Below are 24,949 nucleotides of genomic sequence, written 5' to 3'. Positions count from 1 at the left end.
TTAGTGTTTGTGTGCGCGTGTGTACCTGAAGTCCTTGAAGAGGATGGGGTTGTCCATGCAGCACTGTGGCATCGGCCAGCAGAGATCTGTCTGATATTTTTTCCTTGTAAAGCTGTGACCAGCATGGGCTCCTTCACTGGACTGGAGTGACCCAGACCCAACTACAAACACAAAACAAATCTCACAACCCAACCAAATACAGATTTCTCTGGCACATTTTAATCCCAGTACTAGACTTAATAACAGCAGCAATGGACTGTAACAGTCAAGGTAGAAACTAGGAAAGTGCATTCTTTACAAACATTCCAAAAAGAAAATATCTGATATTGATATTGGCTTCCCTGGTAATCAAAAGCCAAATAAGATGTAAAATATATTCTCAACTGCCTATTCTATTTTTTTGGTCTTTCACTGAATATTAGGCAAAATCTAACCTTTATTTTATAAATTGATGTGTGCCACAATTATTGGCATCCCTAGAAATTCCTAAGACTGAAATATAAGTATATTCCCATTCATGTTTCACTATAAGGGACACTTAAATGGTCAGCCATGGCTTCCTGTTTCACTGGGGAATATATATGAGAAGAAACACAGGCCAAATTTCCTCAATCATCCATCACTATGACAAAGACCAGAGAATACAGTAAGGATGTATGGCAAAGTTACTGAGCTACACAAATTAGGAAATGGCTACAAGAAAATAGCCCTAAAGTTGAAAATGCCCATTTCCACTATAAGGGCAATAATGAAAAAGTTTGCTGGGAAGAAGAGGTATGTCTATACTATACATAGTGAGGAGGATGGTTCGACTGGACAAAGAATTTACAAGGATCACAGTTGGGAAATTTCAGAAATAACTTAAGTCTTGGGGTTCCCAAACCACAATCAAGCACCACCTATATAAATACAAGTTGTTTGGGGAGGTTGCCAGAAGTAAGCTTCCTCTGTCAAGGACCAACAAACTCAAGCTCCTACAGTTTGCCAAACATTATGGAAACTTTCAGTGGGACCATGCTCTGTCTGTTTGTACCAGATAATGATCAACAAATACTAGGATGAGCCTGAATGTTCATATGTTCAAATAACCAAGACCATTCAGTGTTGAAACCATGTTAAAAGACCTCGCCACAATCTATGCAGAAGTGTACGCAGAAGTGATTTGATAAATGTATCTGTGAGTAGACTTGTGTGTAAGATTGTACCTGAGCCTCACAGTTGCAGCCCCATGCATACACGTCTCCAGTGTTGGACAGAGCGAGGATGTGTTCACAGCCCACAGCAATATCCTCTATAAAAATGCCCTCCAGAGCAGGTACAATCTGTGGCCGGTTATGGTTTTTCAGCATGGAGTCAGGAAGCCCTATCAGACGCTCTGAGGAAACACAACAGAACACAAGCACATTTTCACTAGAGCTGTTAAATGTATTGTTTGTTAATAGTCATCATGATAGTTTCCTTTGCAAAATTGATATAGCCAAGGGCTGCAAAATGCAATAGAGCCATATAACCAAGTGCATGGTTTTTGCTGTGTGCTGTAATCATCCTGTTCAACAACAGTTCTAAATTAGCATTTCTGTGGGTGTTTTGCAATCCAAGAAAAGTAAATAATTTTAGTCAAAGTAACACAGGCCAATTGTATTGTATTTGTCTATACAGATCAGGACAAATTCATAAATACAGTGCAGTCTTTCACCAAATGTGACATGAATCCATGAGGACATAAAGACCTTAGCACATGCACAAATTTGCTTTGTTCTTATAATGTAGGATGTTGCATCAAGAATTTTCCCTTGACATACCTTGGCCAAAAGTGTAGACATGCCCATCTTTAGCCAGCACCACTGAAAAGTGAGTTCCACAGCCCACCTTTTTTAGCCCCTTGTTACAGAGAGTCTCCACTTTCTATTCATCAGACAGACAGACAGACAGACAGAAGAACTGTGCAATCAGATCAGACTTATATAAGGGGTTAGCCAATCAGGACACACATTCTAACCATTAAAGCAATAAAAAAAGAAATATACAGAATTTGTCCCTTCCTCCAAATGCAGTCAATCAGCAGAGACATGTTTAATGTCTGAAGTTTTCCTCTTCAGTTTTGCATTGGAGCTATGAGGCTAATGTAGCTAACAAGTAATGAAGTTAATATTCAATAAATAGCATGGAGCAAACTGCATTCACAAGAGACATAAATTAAAAATGACTTTTAATTTAAAATATTCAAATCAAACAAACAGAATAAGCAGTACAAAGAGCAACGTGCAGACGTAAGTGTGCAAAACATTTGACTAGAAACAATACTATAAATATGATAAACAAAACAGACATTAGACACAGTGAACCGATCAGGACAGTGCAGCGCCGACCCAGGACTAATTTCTGAGCATAAGGTAGGGTTGTGCAAAGATTATTTAACATGCTGTGATCTGTGAATATGTGAGCACTTTCTGAGGTAAGATATACACGGTACTTAACACCATTTGAAAAGGCACATTTACTTTATGTTGGTTACTCTGCATGGTTTCACATTAATAAACAAATTCTAGTTCAGTTCATTGAAAACAAATCTAAATTATTCTGTTCATTGTATATAGTGTCAGAAACCACATAAGCAAGCTCAGTTTGAGATTACTTAAAACTCAACACAATTTGAGGCAGGTGTTTGATCATTTCGAATACAGTTCAGATTTAGCTACAGTTTTAATCAGTGAGGTGTAAGCTTCATTACTTCTTAGCTACGTTAGCCTCATAACTCCATTGCAAAAGTACAAAACACACAAACTTCAGACACCAAACATGTCTTGGTGGATTGACTACATTTGGGATAAGGGGACAACTGTCTAAATGTGATTTTTGTAAGTATTGCTTTAATAGCAGATAATAAGCAGTACCTGAGGATAGCATTTGACTGTACAAGGCCCTGTGCCAAGTTTCCCATAGTCCCCATCACCGAATGCCCAGAGGGTCATCCCGTCTGACGACAGTGCCAGAGTATGGTTAATACCACACGACACCTGCACAGAAACAGAGACAATCTAAATAGTATTCAATCTGAAAAGAAGGTGAGACAGCAGGGTAAACAATGCTTCCTCTACTTTACATCTGCTGGCTTTTCTGCACTCAGTGCTTTGGCATGTTTTCAGCAATGTGAAAACAATTTTTTACAGACAATGATTTATAACTGTAAAGTCTCATATTTGAAAAACAGAGGCAAATTTAAAGTCAGACAAATTTGACATAAATTAATACAAATAGATAATTACAGCTAATATTTATAATATCTTTTTTTTGCTTACAATACCTTGAAATATTATATTACATTTTTAAAATATCAGACACAATTATTAACATTATAAATGATACTAAACCTTTGAGCAGCAGCATAATCAACAATCATTATTGGATACCAAGAGGTACAAAGCAGTTTGTGTTTCATAAATCCAGTGCTTTTCATTAAAGAGTGCTTTACCAAAACTTTCAAAGTACACTGCATTATACACCCAGATTTGTGTCCAGTAGACAGTACTGGTTAGCAGCTGTAGCTATAGCTCAGCAACAATTAGCCTTATGCATTTTCCAAAAGCTCTGCCAAAGGAATCTGAGAGGCCGTTTTCTGGTCAGCAAGTGTGAAAGTGTTATCTGGTTATGGCATTTTAACAATAACTTTTACAAAAATGTACCAAAACACTGTTCTTCATCAACAAGGCTGTAATATGCAAATAAAACTCTGACCAATTATAGTGTTCTGCACTATGTTGTGATCATCCTACCAATCACAGTTCTAGAGTGCCTCTGTGGGTGTTTTGAATCAAGATATTCATGTATTCCAAAAAAAAAAGTAATTTTTTTTCAATCAAACTATTGCAGGTCAATCTTTAACTATATCTTTATCTTTACATATTACTACTTATGTGAAATATACAGCAATACAATTACAGTACTAGTATATTTGTCCATACTGTCTTGCCCTACAGCCCTAAAGAGGAAAATTCTCTGTCTTGCCTGTCCAATGTGGTAGCCTTCCAGTGCTGTGACCCTTTCCGGCACCATCTTGTTTGAAGTTGACCTCTGACCTAGGCGCCCTGAATCGCCACAGCCGAAGGTGAAGAGCTTCCCGTCAGCTGTGACCACAGCAGAGTGTTTGAAACCACATGCCAGCTTCAGGAGAGAAAAGTACGATTTATGAGTACATGCAATGATGAAGAACAAGCACTGAAAATACATGGGAAAGACCATGTTCACATTGTTCAGCTTCAGTAATGATGAAGGTGTATTTCTTTTGGCTGAAGACTCCTAAGGGGTCTTTTTATTGAGTCATCACAGATTTATAAATTATGTACGTACATTTAATAATATCCCATTAATATGCACAACCAAACACTTAACAGAGGTGCAAGACAGAAATAAGCACTTAAGAAAAATACAGAAAGTGACCACACAATGTCCTTACTGACAATAACAACAGTTCACAGCTTTCCAGATGAGTGTAATGGCTTCCCGATAAGTACAACGGTAGTAACAAGGCTTATTATGTAATCTCTGCTTTGGAACTCTTGTGTGCGATTTGGTTTACATTTACAGCATTTTAGCAGACGCTTTTATCCAGAGCGACTTACAATTTGATCATTTTACACAGGTAGGCCAAGGTGGTGTTAGGAGTCTTGCCCAAGGACTCTTATTGGTATAGGGTAGGGTGCTTGCCCTGGTGGGGACTGAACCCTAGTCTACAGTGTAGAAGGCAAAGGTGTTAACCACTACACTACACCATTTGTTTGTGTCTAATCACACTAATCATGCCCAACACTCAGGCTCCAATTCTCAATCGTTTAATTTAAGCCACGATATTTTATTTTATTTTATGATTTTTCTTAACATAGCTCAGGATAACAATGTACAAAATACAATTCAAAGCATTGTAAGCCTTTCTAACTGCAGAAAATCTTTTTTAAAATGTGTTTATATTACTTCAACTATTTGAATTTCTGATTTAATTAATTTCCATTCAAATAAATGTTAATGTTTCATTTTATTTTCTGTTTGTATTTTTATTTTACCTTTTTCACCCTTTAAAAATGATATAAACTTTCATTTATAGTTCTTCATTATTTTTATTGCTGACTAGGCCTGTTTTTATGTTCAATGTTTCTGAGGTGGAAAGGTTCATTGTAAGTTTTTCATCGAGTTCTATTCTATATACAAAAGGTGCTATATATAAAATATGATGTATAGTTGTGAAGAACTTCAGCACTGGAAAATGCCAAGAGGTAATGAGCTAAAGGACATTCAAAGAGGGATAACAGCAGAGTACCATTTAGGATGAATGTCAATAGCTCCACTGGAGTCCAAATGAAACTTCAAAATAAATGGTGTGTAATGGCTTGAAAACAGAAGACTGCCAGGAAGAAAGGAGTAGATTCTTACTGACTGTGCATTATACATGCTACACAACAATGCACAAACAAAAGAGGAGTGGATGGTTATCCCACCTTGAGGTTATTTAAAACAGGCAGAGTGCCTCCCACAGCATTTTAATGTGGTCTGACATGGATCTACACATTCTCACCTGCACCACTTCCTCTCCCTGCAGTGCCTCGATCTGTTTGGGTCGTCTCTGTCTCTCGCTGTTGCCGTGGCCCAGTTTCCCGTAATCCCCGTCACCCCAGCTGAACACCTCGCCTGTCTCTGTCAGAGCCAGAGAGTGACCGTCTGAACCATATGACGTCACCAGCTGAGTTACTACATAACCTGCAAGACAACGTTAAGTTATTATATGTACTGTAGGACAGTGTTAGTACATATCCTCTGGTAAGTAGCTAAATATAGCTGTTGTTGGGAAAAAACTTTTTTTTTTTAGCTTTTTTACATGTTATTTTGGGACCTTTCTTTAGGTCCCTTCTTCATGAAATTCACACACAATGTACAGGACAGCAGGAATTTTCAAAACATGTCAAAAACTGAAAAACGGCAAAAATTGTGATACAAGGTTTTCTTCTGACAGGAGCAATATGCTGCAGTTATGAACCTACATAGCCTGTAGAACAGTGTCATTATAAAGGAAACAGAACAGTTTCTACTGTAGAATCATGCTGTGTTACTACATAACCTATAAAACAGTGTTAAGATTCTACATGTCCTACAGAAGAGTGTTCAGTTTAGTTGTGTAGTTGTGTTGTATAGTTATTCTATAGAGCTGTGTTGAATTTCTATATATCCTGCAAACTTCAGGCACTGTACATTGGAGTTTTCTTCAAAGTATTCCTTTAATTTAATTAAATTCACCTGATTATTACTATACCAATACAGGATTGTACAGTATAACAAAACTCTGCCTGGCTACTTCTCTGTGCACTGGAAATAAAAATAGATAAAAAGTCAAACGTGCAAAGATCATAGGTGCACAGACAGTGTATACAGATATGTGCATGAACGGTAACTGTAGGTCAAGAATGCAGTGGTAGAATTTAAAATGCAAACTATAGTTACTATAATAAATAAACTTTAACAAATATTTAGTCTTGAGTAATTTAATAAGCAGTGTGCACTGTTTATTAAGAACTTTAGGTGTGTCTGGTTTGCATGTCTGAAAAGAGGAGCTGGAATTTTATTAGAAATGATTAAATCTGTTAAATCAGCACTGTTTATTTGGTCACTGTTTTCAATGTTTAGTCACTGTTTGGAATACTAAGCGTGTATATGTTTAGGGTAAGTCACCTTGCAGTGCAGAGATGACCGTGGGTGTGTAAAGGTCATCAGAGTTGCCCTGCCCCAGTCTGCCATAACTGCCCTCGCCCACGGCGAGCACTGTCCCATTAGCCTGCACCAGAAATGTGCAGTTCTGTCCACATACCACCTAAAGCACAAAACACAAATGAACAACTGTCAGCTTTAAATAGAATTTTTTACAAATTTATTTTGTCTGTTTTTTCCATAATGTTAAACTTAACAAATACATAGAAATTGTGCACTTAAATATGCAGAGTATGCCACATTTAAGCATGTTCTCTGTAAAGGATGTGTTAACTTATTTTCACTTAGAAAATCAACAAACTTGTAATTTAACTAAATAACAGATAGCAGAGATTAAGGCTGCAAGAATTGGGCAAAATTACATTGCTGCATATTGCAACTGTATGCCCTGCAAAACATTAAGAACCCATTTGGTCAATCAATAATGTGAAATGGTTAGAGACTGGACTCCACTATTTAGACCAAAAGTATTTACTTTTTTGGAATACCCTGAGTCACCACCCACAGACATACTCATCTGGGACTGTGATTGCTCAAAATGCTTACAGCACAGTAAAAACACTGTGATTGTGAAACACAGTGATTGTGCATATTTGAGAGTTACTGCTTCGTACCTGTTGTGTCTGAGAGAGGGAGGGAGCAAGGGTGGGCACAGAAACATTGGTACCAGCGTCTGCAAGCTGCCCATGTCGTCCGTTACCCCACAGGAACACTTCACTCTTTCCACCCTGTTGCCAATCCTGCACACACACCCACAAATACACTTACTAATCCAACCTTGGCAATGAAAAACAGTACATGTGTCATCTTTGTGAAATCATACACAAGGTGTAGCATTGTTTGATGACTTGTATTTAAAATAAAGGGGTCACCAAAATGTAAATAAAGCTTAGTTTGATGTAGTTTCATGTAAACAGTGGTATAAAATAAAATAGAAATCAAAACAACTGACAATTCCAAAAAGAGTGGAATGTTTAAAATGTGTTTTTACATTGTTTTAAGCCAACCAGATTAAAACCTTTCACCAACATCTTATAAGCACAATTGGTCTTATCATCGTGTATTTTTCTCGTATCATTCAACGGCTGTAATTATTGATAAATATGGGCATTTACTAAAGCTATGAATTGGGTTTTAGACCTTAAAGAAAATAAAACACTTCTTTTTATGAATAAAAATATTCTTTTTACTCTGCACTGTAGAGGGCATGTGTCCAAGACATGCTTTATTTAGTTATTTATTTTTACACTACTTACAATAATTTCAACACTGAAAACAGCCTGTGGGGAAACTGCTAACCGTCCCACTGTTTTGTATTGTTGTGAGGAACTGTCTAGACTTTTCCTTCCCCTTTTAATAAAAGGTACACAGAGCCTCCAGATGTACTAAAACCATAATTGTTCAAAATTACAGCCTGATCTAGAGTAAGGGACTTCACTGCATAATGATTTTACTTAAAATACCTCAACCGCACATTACTGACATATGAAAAATATTCTTATTATCAATTAGTGTTTTAATACCCAGGCCAAATCCAACTACTCTAAAATCTCTGTGAAAGGAAAACAACAACATTTCAACTGTCCACCAAGTAGGTCAGTGTGTGGCCTGCCTAAGGCTGAGTGGTATGGAGAGAGAGAGCATTTATAACTCTGAACAGCGGGAGCATGTGAGTGGTTAGCGATGGAACGCTGCCAGAGCACTAGCCTTGTTTCAGGAGGGCTCTCACTGACAATGAAGAATGAGAGACCACTACACACCTCGGGTCTGCTGGTGGCCCACAACATGAGCTGCTCATCCATCATAAAGCTCCACTTACTGTTGTCCTGCAAATCAAAATACAGAGTGGGTTGAATTTAAATTTTATAGCCACATAGACTTTGGTGAAATAAAACAGAAAGAGACTAATTAGTTTGAAGGACTGACATCAATCTTTTAACAAAGCAGATTGACAAATTTCACACAGCAACCAATACAATCCAGAGCAAAACTTTGATTCTTTTGAAATTTGAATTTTCTTTCAATCGCTCTTTAGTTGCGTGTAAAGGTTTTGGCTTTGGGTATATTTAGCTCCATTACTCAGCCTCATGTCAATCAAAGTGTCTTCTTTGGTATGAAAAGCAGGTTTGGCCTAAATACTGATTTGAGGTTTTTTTTGTCCAACCTGCTGTTAAAAGCACATATTGAAACTATTTTGGTCCAAAGGTGGCTGAAACACCTTAAAGGTTTGAGTGCTGATGGCTGCTGACATCACAACAAGTGGATCAAATGTGCATTACTCCCAGGACAGCACTGTTAAAAATACTGATATAGAAATATTTGACAGGTAGAGCGCTTCACCCAAAAAGCTGATGTGGTTAATAACTAATTTTTATAATAATAACTTAAGGTTTGGTGTCTATTTAGCCATCACTTACTAAAGCCCTGGCGCTGTCCGTGGCCCCAGGCTGTTGGAGCTCCAGCATAGTGAATGCCTCGGGGAAGGCGGTGCCACGGGCAAAAGCCTCAGCGCTCTTCACTGTGATGGAAAAGGTGGATAGCCAGTTCCATTCAGAATGGGCAGAGGGAACGCTGAGGGTATCTGACCCAGTGCTTGATCCAACGTGGTGAGGAGCTACAGGCTGGCGACTCAGAAGCTGTTCCAGGGACAGCCCAACGGCCAGACAGGCCAGGCTCTGCAGGAAGCTGCTGTGGACCAGCTGATCTCCGGCCATCACATGACTCTGAAGAGGGATGCACAGGTCTGGAGTCAGCGATGTCAACAATATCAGATGCCATTTACTTTTTGATTTCTCTGTCACAAATTGCTTTATCTTGTGTGTTTCTAAACAAACTACTACGGGCTATACTTCCATCATAAGCTAGAGTCAAGATAAACAGTCCTAACTAACTTTCTCACACACTCTAAACAACACAGACAGTGCATTTCCCACTGAAATGTAATCCACTGTCCCTTTGCTTTCATATGAAAATGGATTTTGTTGCTGCTTTCATTTTGTTTTTGCTGCTATCAGAACTACATGTAATGCGGTTTCCTTTAATGTGGAAAATCAAAATTGCGTCACTTTTCAAAGACTGTTTTCATAAAACATTGCTTCTTTTTTCCAAAAACAATATTAAATATTTTCTAATAAGGATATTGGAATACTATTCATTTAAAGATACACTACATAAATTCTGGGGATTTGGGGACCTCTCTGGTAGAACTTGCAGCAGCATGCACACACAACATACTTTAGCAATTTTTTTTTTCCTCCAAGCTCTGCAATGCTACCTCTCTCAATTTTACCAAGTAAAACAATGCTTTTTAAAATATCTTTGAAATACGTTTTGCCACTGTGTGAAAACAATTTACTTTACTGTGAATTTGGTGAATTCACAGCAAACGTATGGGTTGTGCTTTTTGTAAGCCCTCTGAGTTTGACCATTGGAAAACTTACTTCACACACTTAATCATGCATGCGCATTAAATATTGTTGCCAATCACCATCTCAACTCAGACATAAGTCAAAACCTTTAACATGGCAAAGATAATATCCTTAAATCATCCAAGCATAGTTTAAACATGTGTGATCGATCAAACTGATATGTACTGTTTTAGCTGTAGTGCTAAGAGCTGAACTTAAAAATACTGTAACTATTTTTGAAAATAACCTTATGATTCTTGCAAAGGCCCACACAAAAGTTCTTTACGTTTATAAATATGCTTAGAAATATGGACTTTTGCTTGTATATATGAGTTATGTTTCAATACTTTTTATCCACATGCTTCTGCTAGGAAGGAAAACTAAAGCAGGTTAAAATATCAGAGAAATTAATGCAGCTAATTTTTATTTCCTAATGGCTCCAGAATGAAAAAATCGTGAAAAATAATTAATTCTGTACCACATGTATATGGCTAAATTGTGAGTAGCCCATTACTACAGTCTATGGGACAAAGGATCACTCAAACTGAAATAGCTGTTACCCTAAACCCAGATTGATTCAGTTCAATTCCATGACATGAAAGGCATTTCATAGTCAATTTGTACACTAACACACTGTTAGTAGTTTGGCTATATGTTGTGCTGGCACTGGAGGTGTTTTGGAAGAGAGCCCACACCTCCAACTCTCACTTCCAATTCACTGGTGGGAACCTGTATAAAGTCTGGGGTAGATCCAAGTCACTTCTGTATGAGGCAGAATGCCGCAATGTACAGAAAGCAGATATATCATAGCCAAACTAACTCCTAGCTACTAAAACAATTATATTTTTATTCATATTTGATATGTGAAGCTTCTCCAAATAAATAGTTTTAAGTACTGAATCCTCAATCAGGAATTTGCAAGGCATCTTTTCAACCTGAAATGCCCTAAATACAACTAATGCTGCAAATCTACAGCTGGTAAAATGCAGAAACAACATTTTTTTCCATTTATTGTTTACACTAGAGCTACAAGGCTACTGCAGCCAAAAGCTTACAACCCCACCAATTGGTGAACTGTGACAAATTTTATTCCTAAATCACCACACACTTATCTTAACCTGTCAGATTATTACGTAATCTCAAATAGACTTGCTGGTTGCCAACACTGTATGAGATAATGTAATACAAATGAGAAGAGTGGGCCAAAAATACATATTTCAGGCTTAAATGGCTTGTTATGCTGTTTTCAGCTGTGCAACATACTTTCCTCAATTTTTGAAGATAACAACAATAAACTTCCAAGACCAGAGGTATCTTGGCTTTAATCTTTGCAAAACAGCTAAGGTGACAACAACAGTGTTCTGGCTGTTTAAGTTATCTATAATGGTTAGCTTTTTTGCTCACCCTTTCATAGTTATACTGCTCCTGTAACAGAGCTGGGAGCCGCTCCAAGAAGACAGCCATGCAGGGGGCGCGGTTCAATCCCAGAATGCCCTGTGAGCGGAGCACAGTGCGGCAGGAGGCCAGGACATGGTTCTGGGAGATCCAGTCTGGACTGCAGCGAATCAGCAACACATCCTGTTAGGAAACAGTAAAATCATAGATCTGAGCAACAATTTTGAGGAGGCAATGTTTCTAGTAATAGTGCATCTGTATGATATTCACATTTTTAGAAATGTCATGGACACTTGGACTATATATTATGGAAATATTCACTTACATTCAAGCACACATTTGTAAACCCCATAGTGTTGTTTAAGCCTCTTATAAAGATATATAAATATTATAGTTTGTCCAAGATGAATTGCACAGTTCATTTTGTTGCTGCTGTAAGTCATAATTTTCTTTTGCATTCTTTTTGCACTTTTGGCAACACTTTACTTGAACCAAGCTACATCACAATGACATAACCATGCCATAAACATGTCATGGGAGATAAAATCCGATGTCAAGAGTGGTTATGACAGATTTTTTCAGTCTTATAACTACTGCCTGAACTGTAGTTCTTACCTTGGACCTCCCAGAACAGGTAGCAACACCCACATGAGGTATCCAACTGGTACAGACAACAGAGCCCAGTCCTGTAACCACAGTTTGCAGCACTGAACCATCCTTAAAAAAAATAAACAGACAAATAGAGGGAGGTCAGAGAGTCAGAAAAACATCAATTTGCTATTCCGTGGAGGAAAGAGAAGAGAAACTCACTCTCAGAGACCAGATATTGAGCAGACCTCCGATTCCTCCTGAGATGAGTGCTAGTCCACTGGGACAAAAGGACAGCGTCTTTATTGCTGTGATGTGTCCACTCAGTCTGAACACACACTTGGCATTGCCACGCTGTGGGAACGAACAAACACACACACACACAAACACACACACACACACACACACACACACACACACACACACCTCCCTTTAGTACCACTACTATCACTACTACCAATAATAATACTAATATTACTACTACTACTAATATGAATAATAATAATAATAATAATTATATTCATTACAAAGTACTTTTTATTTTAGTTACACAAAAGGTTAAGCTAAATTTCAGAAAACTAAAACACTACAGTTTACGTGGAAAGTAAAACAAATTAATTAAACAAATTACAATTACAAATTGTAGAAAGACAAAAAATGAGTTAATACAGTCAAAGCATAGTCCTCTGAGTTACCTATTAAAATAGTGCAAAAAAGAGAAAAGGCATTTGAAAGAGTGAGGATGTGGATGCTGGAGGCAAAGCTATACAAAAAGTAAAAAGCCTCTCTTTCTAGTCTCTCTGACCTTGACCACAGCACTCCTCTCCTGGCTGGTAGAGGCACAGAGGAAATTGGGCACTGAGACACTAGTGCCCCCTTGTGGAACAGTCCACACATACAAGAGACCATTTTGACACCCACTGACAGGAAACAAGACAAGAAAACAAACATGGCATGTAAAATACAGCGACTTCACATGCTTCCTTTTGGTTTAGCACACAATTATAAATGAAACAAAAAAATAACAAAAGTAATGTAGAACCAGTCAATCATTGGTGGTTTAGTATGCAATACATGCTACATTCTCAAAAATTATTTCACATAATATTCAATAATGGGTTACATCAGGACTTTAATGTAATACACTAAAATCATTAACTCTCTAATAGAACAATATGGGTGGGCAATATAATGATAAATTTTGTTATGATAAACAATATGATACATTACTTCTATTACTCAGCTGCTGCTGTAATACTGTGAATTTCCCCACTGTGGGACTAACGAAGGATTATTTTATCTTATCTTATCTTAAAAGCATTTCTGAGCATTCTGTGGTTTCACTGTGTGCTGTCAGAATCTTGACCAATATATAAGATAAGTGTTTAAAAATATAAGATAAGTGTTTCTGTGGGTTTGTTTAATCAACAAAGGCATTCATGAGACAACAAACATAAATCTTTTTGACAAAAAATAATAGATCAATCTTTAACCATGTTTCATCATTCACTCAACAATGGGTTTTACTATATCATTATCACAAAATGGAGTTTGGTCTGTATCATGCAGCCCAACTTTCTGTGTTGTGCCTGTATGTAGGACTCACACAGCCACCATGAGGCGCGGATCTGTCCCTCGGCCGGGCATAGGACACCATTCTGCAACATTAACCGTCCCAGTGTGGAACAGAGAGTGCAGAATCATCCATGTTACTCCTACACGACCCCAAATCTTCACCACCTCTGAACGGCCCACTGACAGCAGCAGGTGACCCGTGGGGTCCCACCGTAAAGCACTCACACTTTCCTGCACAAAAAAAAAACATATTACTCTCTTGCAGGCTTATTATTCAGTAACTAATATGAACATTCAATAATTACTATAAATAATCCAGAATCTACTATAAATTATTAATACAGTGTTCATTTATTACCATGAAATATTAGTATCTACTGTAAATTATTCAGTAACCCCTTAAAAAGCATGGATATTTAGACAAAATACCTTTTCCTTTATCTTTGAGCTGTTATCTATAATGAATTCATGAGTTGCACACCATGTTGAACATATTCAGTAAATTTGTTTCCTGCTGATGTTTCTTCTGTGTATGGTAATATATACACACAGATGTGCGTGGGTTTAGGAGAATGAAGTACTCTACGCACGTGGAAAGCAGTGAGCAGTATTGGTTGCTCCATGTCGTAGCACTCAGCTGTTGCTAACAGGATTTTCCCATCAGGGTATCCCACGGCAAACGGCCTATCAGTACTGTACCAGGACAAACACTGTGGAGCTGAGGGAGAGGGAGAGGGAGAGGGAGAGGGAGAGGGAGAGAGAGAGAGAGAGAGAGAGAGAGAGAGAGAGAGAGAGAGAATTATGAATGAAACCTGGGATTACACTACACAATTTTTTGCCAGATATTAACCCTGATTTATTCCTTTTAACAATTTTTCACAATATGAAGTAATTTTTCAGGTCATGAGCCTCACTCAGAAAAGATGATGTGGTAGTGTGAAAGATCAGAGGCCCACAGGTTTTTTCAAACTTTTAAGTACTAACTAAAATTTCACAACTCAAAATGTTGATGTCTTGTAGTGTGAGATGGTCAGCAAAGTAACTGAATGAGTGATTCAGGCAACAGCCAATAAAAGACTTTTGAGAGAGAAAAAAAAAGGTCAAGAGACATGCATGAACTCTGCTCCAGGAGGGCCGAACTGAGGAGACGGCAGAGCTGCATATTGAGATCATGCAAATAATCACTATTTACAATTTCAAGCCAATTCGTAGTAAAATATTTCTCATGCTCTGACTGCAATATCCAAGTCTGGTCCAGTTTTGTATGTCTGGTCTTACTTTGTGTGGGGAAGATCTGGGAAGCTGAGCACTTAGGGGCAGTTGTGGACTGGAGGTTAGGGAACCAGCCTTATAACCGGAAGGTCGCCGGTTCAATCCCCTGAGCCAACAGTATATCAGTGAAATGAACTGCTCCCAGGGCCCTCTGGACAGGGCTGGCCACCGCTCCAGGCAAGTGTGTTCACTGCCACCTAGTGTTTGCGTTCATTAGTGCGCATGTATGTGGGTAAAATGTGGGGGTGAAATTTTCCTGTTAGGGGAATAAAAAGGGTCACTTAACTTTTCGTAACCAAAACTTATGTGTGTTGTTTTTTTTGTCTTATCATCAAGAGTTTTGGTCTTCATGACAAAATAACAGGAAACTCCGATAACAGTTAACTACATTAAGTGTGCGATGCTCTGTGCTCTTTTATATCTCTTTTTTAATTTTAAAAGAGGTGTAGTGTAAGCCCAGCTTAATAGCCAAGAACAAGCTAAGAGTGATTTTTTAAAAATTTGTGCATGATTACAAAGTCAGAATGGTTCACAGTGATGGTGATAGGAAACAGGCATTTAAAGTGTTTAATGCCATAAAGCTACATCACAAATATATTACACAAAATGGTTATGAACAAAGTTTGGTCCTGAAACTTATTTTTTAAATGCTTTCATGGCAGAGAGGTACATGCAGAGTGTTGCAATGTAAGGCAAATAGTACACAACGTGAACACAACCTGAAGGTGAACTAGAAGTTACAACCTGAGTGTACATGTTACCGATCCTACAGCACGACGGAAAATTTGTAGAATCATGTTTCAAAAGTTATAATTCAAGGGCACATAGTAGCGACAGATAGAGCAGTGGCGATTTCTCTAAGACTGCAAGGGAAGCTCAGCTTCCCCTAAAATGTCAAACATTAAATGAAAATTAAATGGTCAAATATGTTCAGTTGTGTTAACATTTCACTGACTACAAATGCGTTAGAGCACATTAATCTCGAAGATGAGTGAGTTCGTTCAGAATCACATAGCGTCAGTGCATTTGCCCGTAGAAGCTGAGCATCTATTCACTTCAACGGGACTGCATGGAGCGGGTTTTGTCCCGCCCCTGGACGCTGAGCGTCTCTTGGGATGAATGGAGCTGTGGGTGGGTGGGTCTGGACGCGGAGCTTCTGCAAGATGATTGGAGGATCAGTCGAAAGGCTGAATCCGTTTTGATGGACAGCTATTTTGACCTATTAACATCGAAGGACAAATTGCAACCCATTTCTTGGTGTTTGCCTGGTGAAATTACTTGCGCATTTCCAATGTTTATTGTGTTAATAAAACACACTTATAGTATTTCCTTGTTTCAGTTTAACATAATTTCAACATTTCCTTGTTCGAGTCTAATTTCATTTCATTAGTTCGTTCAGCTGTGATGGACTGGCGACCTGTCCAGGGTGTATCCTGCCTTCCGCCCAAAGACTGCTGGGATAGGCTCCAGCATCCCCCCGCGACCCTGACGGAGAAGCGGCTTAGAAAATGGATGGATGGATGGATAGTTCGTTCAGTCAATCGTTCATACTGTTGGCTAGGTCGGACTGAATTAGCCAGCTAGCAAGGTTCACACGATGGCAGACAATCCGAATATTGTCGACCTGATTTTGGCAAATTTAGTAGTACTGTATAACTGTATCCAAAAATTATATATATATATATATATATATATATATATATATATATATATATATATATATATATATATATATATACACACACACACACACACACAATATATAAAACAAATACATGCGGTGCAAAACATTTTTATTTTTAATTTACTGTAGAAAATCAAATATACTGATGACAATGATATGGAGATATTACACTAACAACAACAATCAGTATACTATATATTTTTATATTTACAGACATAGGGAGAGAAAGACAGATGTTACTAGTAGGCTTTCTGGATGCTCCACAGCATCTGAGCTGATAAGCTTCTCTACAATGGCCCACTCTGAATCACCACAATAGATTTTCACACTATACTACTAGGACTTCACACAAGTCCCAATAGTAGATAAAGATTAAACAAAGTAAACAAAGACAAATACTCCTCAATACATAAATGACCAAGTCTAATATTTTTGTCTTATTTGTTTAATTTGGTTCTCTTTGTCTACTTTAAGGACTTGTGTGAAAATCTGATGAAGTTTTACCAGAAATATAGAAAATTCTAAAGGATTCTTTCAAGCATCGATCAAGACGATTATAAACTTTCATTGTTTGTTATATATATTAGCTTCATGCAAAGCTAAAGAAACAAACTTCAGACACCCAGCAAGTCTTCACTAATCAACTTCATCTGGGCAAGAATGAATGCACTCTGTGTAATAACTCTCACCTTCTTTCCTTTGGCAGTGAGGTAGTTCTGTGCTCTCCACTCTCACTCCTCCTCCCTCTCCTTCTGACACCTCCATCCAGCAAAGGGAGCCATCGAGTCGTCCCAGCAGGAGGCTCTCGGCTGAGCTCTGTCCTGAAGCGCCCTGACTGGGGAAGGGGCTGGAGCTGTGGACCCATGACACGGCAGTCACCCAGGAAGGCTGCGCCTCCACATGAACCTGAGAGCCTGCAAGAAACAAGGCAGGGACAACAACCTTAACAAAGCCCCATTTCCCAGTGAAAAACTCAAACACATCCTTCTTCAAGTAGAATCACTGACTGAAATGGAAATATAATAGCTGCTTTACTGAAACAAACACAGATATACAGTGCAGAAGTAAACAAAACTTGCATTTCTATGCATCAACAGATATTCATGAACACTGAAAAGACAAAAGTGACATCGTGAATAATCATGACACCATAACAACCCCTCCTGACTCATTTTGAAACCTGATAGCATCATGCTTGGAGTCGAATGAAAACGTTTTTTAAATGTACATGATTCAAGTGAATCTTCATAACCATCCATCCATCCATCCATCCATCCATCCATTATCTTCCGCTTCTCCGGGGTTCGGGTCGCGGGGGCAGCATCCTAAGCAATGAAGCCCAGACCTCCCTTTCCCCAGCCACTTCCACCACCTCTCCAAGGGGGATTCCGAGGCGCTCCCAGGCCAGCTGGGCGATATAGTCGCGCCAGCGTGTCCTGGGTCTTCCCCGGGGTCTCCTCCCAGGTGGACTCGCCTGTGACACCTCCCGAGGGAGGCGTCCAGGAGGCATCCTAACCAGATGCCCGAACCACCTCAGCTGGCTCCTCTCGACGTGAAGAAGCAGCGGCTCTACTCCGAGTCCCTCCCGGATGACTGAACTTCTCACCCTATCTCTAAGGGAGAGTCCAGACACCCTGCGGAGGAAACTCATTTCGGCCGCTTGTATTCGCGATCTTATTCTTTCGGTCATTACCCAAAGCTCATGACCATAGGTGAGGGTGGGAACGTAGATCGACCGGTAAATCGAGAGCCTTGCCTTGTGGCTCAGCTCTTTCTTTACCACAACAGACCGGTAAAGAGCCCGCATCACTGCTGACCCAGCACCAATCCACCTGTCAATCTCCCGCTCCCTTGTACCATCACTCGTGAACAAGACCCCGAGATACTTGAACTCCTCCACTTGAGGCAAGAGCCTATCCCTGACCCAGAGAGGGCTCTCCACCCTTTTCCGCCTGAGAACCATGGTCTCGGATTTAGAGGTACTGATTCTCATCCCAGCCGCTTCACACTCGGCTGCAAACCGATCCAGCAAAAGCTGAAGTTCGCGGCCTGATGTCCCCAATAGGACCACATCATCTGCAAACAGCAGCGATGTGACCCTGAGGTCACCAAACCGGACACCCTCCATCCCTTGACTGCGCCTAGAAATTCTATCCATAAAAATTATGAATAGAATCGGTGACAAAGGGCAGCCCTGACGGAGTCCAACTCTCACTGGGAATGAGTCTGACTTACTGCCGGCTATGCGAACCAAACTCCAGCTTTGTTTGTACAGGGCCTGAATGGCTCGTAGCAAAGAGCCATGTACCCCGTACTCCCGAAGCACCTCCCACAGAATACCCCGGGGAACACAGTCGAATGCCTTCTCCAGATCCACAAAGCACATGTGGACTGTTTGGGCAAACTCCCATGAACCCTCCAGAATCCTGGAGAGGGTGAAGAGTTGGTCCAGTGTTCCACGACCAGGGCGGAACCCGCACTGTTCCTCCTGGATCCGAGGTTCGACTATAAGCCGGACTCTCTTCTCCAGTACCCCTGCATAGACCTTGCCAGAGAGGCTGAGGAGTGTGATTCCCCTGTAGTTGGAACACACCCTCTGGTCCCCTTTTTTAAAAAAAGGCACCACCACCCCAGTCTGCCAATCCAGTGGCACCGCCCCCGATGTCCACGCAATGTTGAAAAGGCGTGTCAGCCAAGACAGCCCCACAACATCCAGAGCCTTGAGGAACTCAGGGCGGATCTCATCCACCCCTGGAGCCTTGCCACCAAGGAGCTTCTTAACTACCTTAGTGACTTCGGCCTCAGTAATGGACAAGCCTATTCCCATGTACCCAGACTCAGCCTCCTCACTGGAGAACGTGTCGGTGGGATTGAGAAGGTCCTCAAAGTATTCCTTCCACTGCCCAATGACGTCTTCAGTCGAAGTCAGCAGCACACCATCTCCACTATATACAGTGCTAGTGGCACACTGCTTTCCCCTTCTGAGTCGCCTGGCGGTTTGCCAGAATCTTTTCGGAGCCGACTTAAAGTCACTTTCCAAGGCCTCACCAAACTCCTCCCATAAACGGGTTTTTGCCTTGGCGACAACTGAAGCCGCAGATCGCTTGGCCTGTCGATACCTGCCAGCTGCCTCTGGTGTCCCACAGGCCAACCATGCCCGGTAGGACTCCTTCTTCAGCTTGACGGCATCTCTCACCTGGGGTGTCCACCACCGGGTTCGAGGATTACCGCCCCGACAGGCACCAACTACCTTACGGCCACAGCTACAGTCAGCCGCTTCAGCAATGGAGGAACGGAACATGGCCCATTCTGAGTCAATGTCCCCCACCTCCCCCGATATCTGGTCAAAGTTCTGATGGAGGTGTGATTTGAAGATCAATCTGACAGGTTCTTCTGCTAGACGTTCCCAGCAAACCCTCACTATACGTTTGGGCTTGCCTGGTCTGACCGGCATCTTCCCCCACCACCTGATCCAACTCACCACCAGGTGGTGATCAGTTGACAGCTCAGCTCCTCTCTTTACCCGAGTGTCCAAAACACATGGCCACAAGTCCGATGACATGACTACAAAGTCAATCATTGAACTGCGGCCTAGGGTGTCCTGGTGCCATGTGCACTTATGGACATCCTTGTGTTCAAACATGGTGTTCGTGATGGACAAACTGTGGTTTGCGCAGAAGTCCAAAAACTGAACACCACTCAGGTTCAGATCAGAGAGGCCATTCCTCCCAATCACACCCCTCCAGGTCTCACTGTCATTGCCCACGTGAGCGTTGAAGTCCCCCAGTAGGACAATAGAGTCTCCAGGAGGAGCACTTTCAAGCACCCTTCCCAAGGACTCTAAGAAGGCTGGGTACTCTGAACTGCTGTTCGGTGCATAAGCACAGACAACAGTCAGGACCCGTTCCCCAACCCGAAGGCGTAGGGAAGCTACCCTCTCGTCCACCGGAGAAAACCCCAACATACAGGCACCGAGTCGAGGGGCTATGAGAAAGCCCACACCTGCCCGCCGCCTCTCACCATGGGCAACTCCAGAAAAGAATAAAGTCCAGCCCCTCTCAAGGAGATTGGACCCAGAGCCCAAGCTGTGTGTTGAGGTGAGCCCGACTATATCTAGCCGGTATCTCTCAACCTCGCACACCAACTCAGGCTCCTTCCCCGCCAGTGAGGTAACGTTCCAAGTTCCAAAAGCCAGTTTCAGCAACCGAGGATCAGAACGCCAAGGCCCACGCCTTTGGACACTGCCCGATCGAATCTTCATAACCATCATTTATAATGTATTTTGCTGAAAGGCATCAGGTTTAAGGTATGATAAAAGGGTGACTGGGTAATTCCCATATGGTGAATATTCAGTACTTCCTCACAGTGAAAATTAATCTCAACTACAAAGTATAAGTCTTTTCTTGACTTAAGTAAGTGGACTTGAATTAAGTGAAAAAAATTCCTTGTGACTCACAAAAGTTCTGTATTTCAAATAGGTAAAGAAGAGAGAATAAATATATACTTGTGTTTCTCTGTATCTGCCCAAGAGGAGTGAATGCCTGGTGGGATTGTGTGAAGGACAGTGTCCCGGGTAGTACGTTAAAATTGAAATATATAATAATTATTTACTTAATTGAGATGCAGAACTGATGCGAATTAGGAAGAGGTTTGAGTTGGGTGAACTCCAGCTGAGTTAACTCAAAAAACTGTGTAAGAATTTACCTATAGAGTCTTCACTTTTTACACTGTAGTGTTACCGTTTCAAATTATTTTTTCATCAAGTCAGTGAACAAAACTATTTAAGTGTCAATGACACTTGGCTTCAAGTCAAAGCTTCTCTTTCTCTGAAATAAGCAGCTACAATTTTGGACAATATTTACAATATAATTACACTATATTATACATTATTATTTCATTATTTTTGGCTGTGCTTGTGCCTTGATCTTTCTTAAATTCCCTATGTTTGTAAGATTGCTTCATAATTTTAAAAAATAAAGCTTTGCTCTAAAGCATTTAAGAGTTTTAAGGATTTGTGGAATCAAAATATGGCAATCCCTTTGATATGCTGTTTCAATCATTTTGTCTACAAATCAGGGGATAACATCTGTCCAAGTAGCATGGGAGGCCATTAGTTTTCAAAGAAGAGACAGTTTCAGAACAGTACAATTCAACATACGGCTTAAAGTGCAGTGTGTGAGAAGGTTGGACTGTGGGCTTGTGTACATTTGTGTGTGTGTGTGTGTGTGTGTGTGTGTGTGTGTGTGTGTGTGTGTGTATATATATGTGTATGTCATATTGTAGGGACCAAAATGCCCACAAAAGGTGAACACATGTTTTAAGGTTAGGGTTAGGGTAAGGTTTAGGTAAGGCCTAGGGTTATGCTAATATTAGATATGGATAAAGTCTGTGTAAGTCTCCAAGAATTTAATGGAAATCTTGGAAATATTGTCCCCACAATTCACAGAAACAAACATATACGTACGCGCGTGTGTGTGTGTGTGTATGCGTGTGTGTGTGTATCAGCTCTCACCACGGACGGTCCAGATGTTGATGAGTTTGTTCTGGAAGGCAGCCAGATATGTTCCTTGCGTACTCCACATAACTGGAGACAGCAGGTGAGTTCCCACAGAGCCTTCAGAAGCAGAAGCAGCCTCACTACACACACACACACACACACACACACACACACAAACATACATAAAGTCACCAAAAGAACAGAAAATAATTTATTATACACATAAATGAATTACACAAAACAATAAATTAGTGATGTGGCAATATGAAATTTCTCTGTGGACAACAGCAACTGATGACTAATACATTACTGCATGCATACCTGCAGCAGTTGTGAGTATGTAGCAGCTCTGCTGTGTTCTGAGAGATATCCCACAGGCGAACCGTCCCGTCATGAGAACCGGTAGCCAACAAGCTCTGCTCTGCACTCCAACTGCAACTCGTCACCTACACATGGACATATACATGGACACAAACGACAATCAATCATAAGGACCAGTGAGCTGGGACTGACCAGTTATAGAGCGTGTAACCTTTAGGAAAATAGTATATTACAGCAAAACAAATGATAAATAGTTTATCTTTCAGAATCCTTAATGTATGAAGCTGCTCTTTTTTGCGCCAACATTATAATAATTATAATTCCATATTACTACACATTGCAAGAGTCATTGCAATGTGATATGATGTAGTAATACTGACCTTTATTATTTTGACCAAAATGGTTCACATTTATTGCACAACTTGAATGCCTTGACTCATCAAAACACCCAGAAGCTTAGCTGTAACTATGAACGGTCAGGATGCTCAGAGAACATAAAAAAAAAAATTATGAAGCCTTCTGGTAAATCAATACTACAAAGGCCAATATCATGCTATTGATTATAGTTCAGCCCTACAGTACAAGAAAAGCAATTCCAGGCTTGTCCTTGCTTAGGGTGGAGCTGTATGGGGCACAGATGCACTTGAAATTAAATTAACAGGTCAGTATTGTTAAGATGGATATTTGCCATAACCAAAGGCAAATTCTACAATCATATGTGAATCACTATATGCATTTTACTTCAGCAAAATAGGTTTTAGCCTACAGAAAATATTGATTCTACACTTTTGAACAGTGTTAATAAACTCGGTACCCTGTTGTGGTGAGCTTCCAGTTTTCTTAGTGGACACTTGCGCAGGTCTCCAGCCATGTCACTGTAGGTTTGGGGTCGTATGGGGCTGTCTCTCTCCGCGGCTGCGAGTGCCTGTACCAGCTGCTGAGCTGCCCACTGACGATGTTTACTGGTCAGCCTAGCAGACAGAGTGCAGGCTGCAAGAGCATTCGCCAGTTCCAGAGGCCCCACACGCAGCGCACTCTGTGAAAGAGGGGGCGCTGTGGTCGGGGGGCTTCCAGGCTCTGTAAAAGAGCATGAATATGATTCATTCTAATCAAGCTAACGATAAATATGATCTGTTCACCCCTTAACTCTCAGGTCTGTTTGTCATCCACACATTCATTTCATAATAGTTACTGTACAAATTATATTAGGTATTGAACATTAAATAGTAAGATTATTAACTTAATTGTAAGCTTAGTGCACAAGAAATTAAATACAGAATTCAGCAAAAAACAACACAATTTCCCTCTGTCTGTAAGTAATGGAATGAACGTTTATACCCCAACAGTCAGCAGTGTGCAAACAGTGTGCATACCATGCTAATCTCAAACCATGTTGTCACCTAACACAGACTCATGGTTTTTATCAACAAGAAAAGTGTATTTATTACCTTTTTTATGTTATGTTTAGCACTTTCATAAAAAAAAAAAATAAAAAAAAAAAAAAATATATATATATATATATATATATATATATACACTACCGTTCAAAAGTTTGGGGTCACATTGAAATGTCCTTATTTTTGAAGGAAAAGCACTGTACTTTTCAATGAAGATAACTTTGAACTAGTCCTAACTTTAAACAAATACACTTTATACATTGCTAATGTGGTAAATGACTATTCTAGCTGCAAATGTCTGGTTTTTGGTGCAATATCTACATAGGTGTATAGAGGCCCATTTCCAGCAACTATCACTCCAGTGTTCTAATGGTACAATGTGTTTGCTCATTGGCTCAGAAGGCTAATTGATGATTAGAAAACCCTTGTGCAATCATGTTCACACATCTGAAAACAGTCTAGCTCATTACAGAAGCTACAAAACTGACCTTCCTTTGAGCAGATTGAGTTTCTGGAGCATCACATTTGTGGGGTCAATTAAACGCTCAAAATGGCCAGAAAAAGAGAACTTTCATCTGAAACTCGACAGTCTATTCTTGTTCTTAGAAATGAAGGCTATTCCATGCGAGAAATTGCTAAGAAATTGAAGATTTCCTACAACGGTGTGTACTACTCCCTTCAGAGGACAGCACAAACAGGCTCTAACCAGAGTAGAAAAAGAAGTGGGAGGCCACGTTGCACAACTAAGCAAGAAGATAAGCACATTAGAGTCTCTAGTTTGAGAAACAGACGCCTTACAGGTCCCCAACTGGCTTCTTCATTAAATAGTACCCGCAAAACACCAGTGTCAACATCTACAGTGAAGAGGCGGCTGCGGGATTTTGGGCTTCAGGGCAGAGTGGCAAAGAAAAAGCCATATCTGAGACTGGCCAATAAAAGAAAAAGATTAAGATGGGCAAAAGAACACAGACATTGGACAGAGGAAGACTGGAAAAAAGTGTTGTGGACGGATGAATCCAAGTTTGAGGTGTTTGGATCACAAAGAAGAACGTTTGTGAGACGC

The 24,949-nt window shown here is 40.2% G+C and overlaps 1 protein-coding gene across 4 annotated transcripts in view; it reads right to left on the bottom strand.

Annotated features, from left to right (window-relative positions):
* LOC108436580 (probable E3 ubiquitin-protein ligase HERC1) overlaps positions 1 to 24,949 on the bottom strand; it is a 103,225-nt gene that overhangs the window by 9,739 nt on the left and 68,537 nt on the right. For all 4 annotated transcript variants that reach the window (XM_037545768.1, XM_037545770.1, XM_037545769.1 and 1 more), the window contains 20 exons: positions 23,304 to 23,566; positions 22,490 to 22,614; positions 22,184 to 22,308; positions 17,361 to 17,585; positions 14,306 to 14,433; positions 13,747 to 13,946; positions 12,946 to 13,060; positions 12,363 to 12,494; positions 12,168 to 12,269; positions 11,562 to 11,735; positions 9,168 to 9,473; positions 8,511 to 8,576; positions 7,365 to 7,490; positions 6,715 to 6,853; positions 5,567 to 5,748; positions 4,006 to 4,161; positions 2,895 to 3,017; positions 1,803 to 1,905; positions 1,206 to 1,375; positions 26 to 161 (listed from right to left, as the gene is read on the bottom strand). In XM_037545768.1, coding sequence (XP_037401665.1) covers positions 26 to 161; positions 1,206 to 1,375; positions 1,803 to 1,905; positions 2,895 to 3,017; positions 4,006 to 4,161; positions 5,567 to 5,748; positions 6,715 to 6,853; positions 7,365 to 7,490; positions 8,511 to 8,576; positions 9,168 to 9,473; positions 11,562 to 11,735; positions 12,168 to 12,269; positions 12,363 to 12,494; positions 12,946 to 13,060; positions 13,747 to 13,946; positions 14,306 to 14,433; positions 17,361 to 17,585; positions 22,184 to 22,308; positions 22,490 to 22,614; positions 23,304 to 23,566 — 3,096 coding nt within the window. The remainder of the gene's footprint in view (positions 1 to 25; positions 162 to 1,205; positions 1,376 to 1,802; positions 1,906 to 2,894; positions 3,018 to 4,005; positions 4,162 to 5,566; positions 5,749 to 6,714; positions 6,854 to 7,364; positions 7,491 to 8,510; positions 8,577 to 9,167; positions 9,474 to 11,561; positions 11,736 to 12,167; positions 12,270 to 12,362; positions 12,495 to 12,945; positions 13,061 to 13,746; positions 13,947 to 14,305; positions 14,434 to 17,360; positions 17,586 to 22,183; positions 22,309 to 22,489; positions 22,615 to 23,303; positions 23,567 to 24,949) is intronic.

Source organism: Pygocentrus nattereri, chromosome 16 (assembly GCF_015220715.1).
Source record: "Pygocentrus nattereri isolate fPygNat1 chromosome 16, fPygNat1.pri, whole genome shotgun sequence".
NCBI lineage: Eukaryota > Metazoa > Chordata > Actinopteri > Characiformes > Serrasalmidae > Pygocentrus > Pygocentrus nattereri.
This window is presented reverse-complemented; position numbering and strand designations above follow the sequence as displayed.